Source organism: Sinohyriopsis cumingii, chromosome 4 (assembly GCF_028554795.1).
Source record: "Sinohyriopsis cumingii isolate HCF-2022 chromosome 4, ASM2855479v2, whole genome shotgun sequence".
Taxonomy (NCBI): domain Eukaryota; kingdom Metazoa; phylum Mollusca; class Bivalvia; order Unionida; family Unionidae; genus Sinohyriopsis; species Sinohyriopsis cumingii.
Genome location: NC_142964.1, coordinates 52521961 through 52527208, shown reverse-complemented (window position 1 = coordinate 52527208; position 5248 = coordinate 52521961). Strand labels below are relative to the sequence as shown.

The window sequence follows — 5248 nt, the reverse complement described above, 5'->3', positions numbered from 1 at the left end:
GTGCTCAAGGGTGGTGTGTGTGGTCAAGATGGAATTGTAGGGTTCAACGACGGCAGTGGAAATTTGAGGTGCAGGGTAGATAGCGAACTCCAGCTTGGATTTCTTGCCGTAATCCACGCTCAATCTTTCCATAAGCAGAGAGGTGAAGCCGGATCCAGTACCACCACCAAAGCTGTGGAAAATGAGGAATCCCTGAAGACCTGTACATTGGTCGGCCAGCTTTCGGATCCTGTCCAGTACAAGGTCGACGATTTCCTTACCAATGGTGTAGTGACCTCTGGCGTAGTTGTTGGCAGCATCCTCCTTGCCGGTTATCAACTGTTCTGGGTGGAACAGCTGTCGGTAGGTGCCGGTCCTTACTTCATCTGAAATTGAATGAATAAGATTTTACAATTTTACAACTATGAGAGAGAGAGAGAGAGAGAGAGAGAGAGAGAGAGAGAGAGAGAGAGAGAGAGCGCAACTTGTACTCAAACTGTGTAACTGATTGTTTGTAATTCATGTTTGTCGAAAAAACGCATAGTTTAGATGTTCCGTTTTGATTTAACAATAATTTGTAATTCATAACACCTCAAATTTAACAAATGTCAGCTATATCCTAAGTAACGTGGCTATTTGTCATTTCATAATATTTCCGACAAAACTTACGAGAGAGAGAGAGAGAGGAGTTAAATATGTGTGCGTGTGTGTCAGTTAGATTGCAAGCATAGGTGTTCCTTTGATGTATAACGAAACTAAAAGATGCCAACAGGTCTTTATATACATTAGCTGTGCCATTTATAAATACTAACCGACTACAGTTGGCTCGAGATCAATGAACACAGCTCTTGGCACGTGTTTTCCAGCCCCTGTCTCGCTAAAGAAGGTGTTGAACGAGTCATCTCCACCTCCGATGGTTTTATCACTGGGCATCTGACCATCAGGCTGGATACCATGTTCTAGACAGTACAACTCCCAGCATGCATTGCCAATCTGGACTCCGGCCTGACCGACGTGAATACTGATGCACTCTCGCTATAACATAAAAAGAAATATAAATTATTAGAAGAGAATATATATATATATATATATATATATATATATATATATATATATATATATATATATATATATATATATATATATATATATATATATATATATATATATATATATATATATATATATATATATATATATATATATTATAACCACAAATACTATGATCATTATATTTGACATGATATCATTTTAGGTAAGCTTTTTCGATTTTTTTAAATTTCCATGGTTATTCTGTTAAAATTTTCAGAAAACGCGTATTTGTTGTAAATTTGGCCCTCAGTGCCGACAGACTGTTTACGAGTACCACATCAACAAGGTACTATGCCACAGTTAAGGTTGTTAAAAGTAAGGTTTGAGGCAAAAATAGCTAGCAAAACCTAATGTTATTTTTTTTTAATGAAAATTGTAAAGCCAACTGAAAAAAAGATTGCATTATTTCCAGAGACGGATGGGAACATGATACCAAATATATGATTTCACCCGGCAATCCCAACAAATAAACTAGTCAAATTTCATTTCGTGAACAAAAGAATGAACTGAGCGTTAAAGCGAATTCCGCTGACATGGATCATAAATATGAGAGAGCTGGTTCACCAGTCTTCACTTCAGTGCTTCGAAATGTGTCCATTGTTAAGCTGCGACACTAAAGTCAACTCCCTATTCATGCCAACTGTTTTAAAAGTGGATAAACTATATCAGGTTTTTAAAACGGTTGGGTACTACTTATTCCGGTTGGAAGAATCACAAATAACACGTACTCAAGAATAAATCACGATGATAGCTTAGGTAGGCCATTAGTAGAGTTTAGCAGGCCATGAGTACAGTTTAGCAGGCCATGAGTACAGTTTAGCAGGCCATGAGTACAGTTTAGCAGGCCATGAGTACAGTTTAGCAGGCCATTAGTAGAGTTTAGCAGGCCATGAGTACAGTTTAGCAGGCCATGAGTACAGTTTAGCAGGCCATGAGTACAGTTTAGCAGATACACAGCCAGGTTTTACTCGTTACTTCGTTCTGAATTTCAAGTTCCAGTCTTTGTTTATTAGATAACGCATCACACTCGCTATATTCCGCCATTGCTGTTCTCGTCTCCTCCAGCTTTAGAGTTGGTGTGCTTTCAGAACTTGAGAAAACATTCGCGAACAGTGTTCTTCACGTTAAGTTGAGAAGAGCCAAAAACAAACTCAAGTATTAAGAACTGTCCATTCAAAAGATACACTACCGTCTTTTGAATACACGTGATGCGATTTTTGTCCAGAAGACATATGTATTCGCCCTAACAATTAGAGTTAATATCCGAACACCAAATTAGGCATCAAGATTATGGCATTTCCAAAAGGGATTACTTCCATTTAAGAAGTATGGGATTGCAGACAGCATGCAGGAACTACTAACTCCCAGTCTGACAAACGAAGTGCTTGACAGCATGCAGGAACTACTAACTTCCAGTCTGACAAACGAAGTGCTTGACAGCATGCAGGAACTACTAACTCCCAGTCTGACAACCGAAGTGTTTCAATTAGCATGGACAATTTTACGTTTCACCATAATATATTAATCGAATTTTACGAAGATTTTACTTGCTTATAGTTACAATCAAGAAATATATCAGATTAAACATAGCAAGTCATCACAACAAACAATTAAAACAATGTAAAGTTTGTGGAACTTTTTTTTATAAATAATTTTATCCGAAAGGTTGTTAAGCATTTAAATAATATACAAACGTATAGAGTGAATCGCTATAAATCTAAAACAATTTTGTTCGTTGGTACCCTACATGGATTGGCAAGTCAATATTATAGGTGGGTAACTTGTTAACTTGCGTCCCCATTATAGGCGGGTAACTTGTTAACTTGCGTCCCCATTATAGGCGGGTAACTTGTTAACTTGCGTCCTCCAAATGTCCAGTTAATGATACCATTTGCACAACTGTGATGAAATTGCCATAACAGCTAGTCTGCAAACTTCCCTTTGAACTGCAGTGATTGGTTGTAGCGGTGCATAATAGGAGCAAAGTATTGATATTTCATACTTCCGGTAAAGATGGAGGATAATAACTATCTGCGATCTTAAAAGCACAAGAAGGAGTTGTCAGCGAACCTTTGCACGGATGGTGCAGAGTTACTCGGCATACTCTGTCATCTTTGTTCTCGTTCACTCCTCATCTGGCGAGTTCTCAACTAATGAACAACCTTCGCAAATAATATTCTTCAAATTAGGGCGAGAAGAACCCTTTGAAAATTGTTTGTGTCAGAAACGGTCTTGAAGCAGGACACTCCAATAGTCTGCAATCCGTAATTAAGCGCTTAGTGAGGCGAGTGCCGTGTGCAGACATGAATACTGACAAGCAATGGAGTTAACGGTCCCGTTATGTGTTACGGTTGAGAAGTGACGCGGAAACAATGTAAAACGTTTACTTTGGACGAATGCTCAATAATAGGAATGGAAAAACATCTTGGAATCATGTTTAAGGTCCGATAATAGTTGATGCTGAATGTGCTCGTGATAAGAAAGTTTGTACTGCACATGTAAGCCACTAGACAGGAAGACGTGCAGTCTTGGGTGCAATTCTATAAACCTGTTAATTTTTGCGGGGGTTGGGAATGTTGGCTTTCACAGCACGTTTATCATAACGCTAGTTATATCATACTGCGAAAAAGGGAGTTACACACCCTTCCCAAGGACACACCGAAGCAGCCTTCCTGGGCTGGCTTGGGCTGATATTAAACCAGCGACCCTTGGATTACGAGTCCGATGATCTAACACCGTGTCTCAGTAATCGTACGAAGTGGAGTTCACAGTATGTGTGCACACAATACATCGATTCGATAAAAGAACTCCAAAGTACTTAAATTGGCAGTAAGTGGTTCGGATCAAGAGCGGAAACCTGTGGCTACAAAACTTAACAAGGACCATAAACCATCTACTGAAACTAATCGAGTTGGGTTTTCCGGCTTGGAGATGGCCCAGCTACCAGTTTCCGTCCGTTTGTTTTAAAGTGGGATCTTACATCCTTTTGCCTACTGTACGTCGGATAATGGTGTGATTTAAGTGAAATAGAGACAATGAAAAGGGAAAATACATAGCAATCAGTTCCACATTAGTTCACCTGGGAATATTGTAATCATCAATTAAATAAATGTATAAATGATGTAAATATAATAATAGGAACCGTCTTTTTTTTAGAGATAAAGATTTTCTCTATACTTTAAGATTTAGCTAGAATTGTTTCTACGACAACTGATCTTGTATCTATTCATACGGAGCTCATAAAGATTTTGTTTCAGTTAATGTGTTTTCTTTTTAATGTTTTTATTTCTTGACTTAAGTTCTCATGAAGTCGAAATTTTTCGATATAGAAAAATAGTGAGTCATGTAGATGTGTTAAACAGCGCTCAATTGAGGATTTTATTGCAAGTTTCAAAACTAACAAGCATCCTAGTTAAAGGACATTTGTTGAAAGTCTCGTATATCATCTTTAAACATTTTAATGGCATTAACGAAAAATAACATTAAAAAAATAATAACATATCTCACTACTGAGTGTTGGGTCAATTTAGGAATTATTTAATTTAAACGAATCTATGCCTCTGCTTACCAAGAGTGATACAACATCTGTTTTAGACTGCACGAATGCATTTCATATAATACTTATGGAGGTGGTTGTAGCAGTGACAGTAGTAGTGTGGGCAGAATAGCTTTTACTTACCATTTTAATTTGCTATCTGCGAACGACGTTGATAAAATACTGTGTAGTACTCACTTCGGACTTGAATCGTCGCTGGTGAGCGGCTCAATGACTGATTTTGCGCCAAAAACCCGGTTTAATCCTGTCCGACTTATCTGTTGCTATAAACAAAGGCATATCGAAAAGAAAATACTCTATTGTTCAATCTCCAAGGCTCTGTAAATACACCTTTCAGGTGAATCGATCACCTTGGTTTTGGAACTTTCTTATGTGTACACAAAATATTCAGCAAGCATACAATAATAGAAACGTATTATGATAAGAGGGCAACGCAATCGTGTGTTTCTCAGCATGACGCATGCTTTTATTAATCAGTCTTGACCCACTTAGGAGTCTAGCAAACAGATTTGTCTTTCTTAAGTGCGGTCGTTGGAGGCAGTCACGCATGAAGTAAAGTCACGGTCATCATAAAGACTTGTTGACGGCTACTGTAAAGTTGTTGAATATCTTACTCTTTAA

General features: G+C 38.0%; 1 protein-coding gene across 1 annotated transcript in view; it reads right to left on the bottom strand.

Moving 5' to 3' along the window:
- The window catches only part of LOC149801163 (tubulin alpha-1A chain-like), a 6001-nt gene extending 953 nt beyond the window's left edge, over positions 1-5048 (bottom strand). The window contains exons 1-3 of the mRNA XM_089955189.1: positions 4751-5048; positions 792-1014; positions 1-365 (exon numbers count right to left, since the gene is read on the bottom strand). The exon at positions 1-365 is cut by the window's left edge and continues 953 nt beyond it. Of these exons, the coding sequence (XP_089811315.1) occupies positions 1-365; positions 792-1014; positions 4751-4753 (591 nt within the window). The 5' untranslated portion in view covers positions 4754-5048. The remainder of the gene's footprint in view (positions 366-791; positions 1015-4750) is intronic.
- Between the last annotated feature and the right edge of the window lie 200 nt (positions 5049-5248).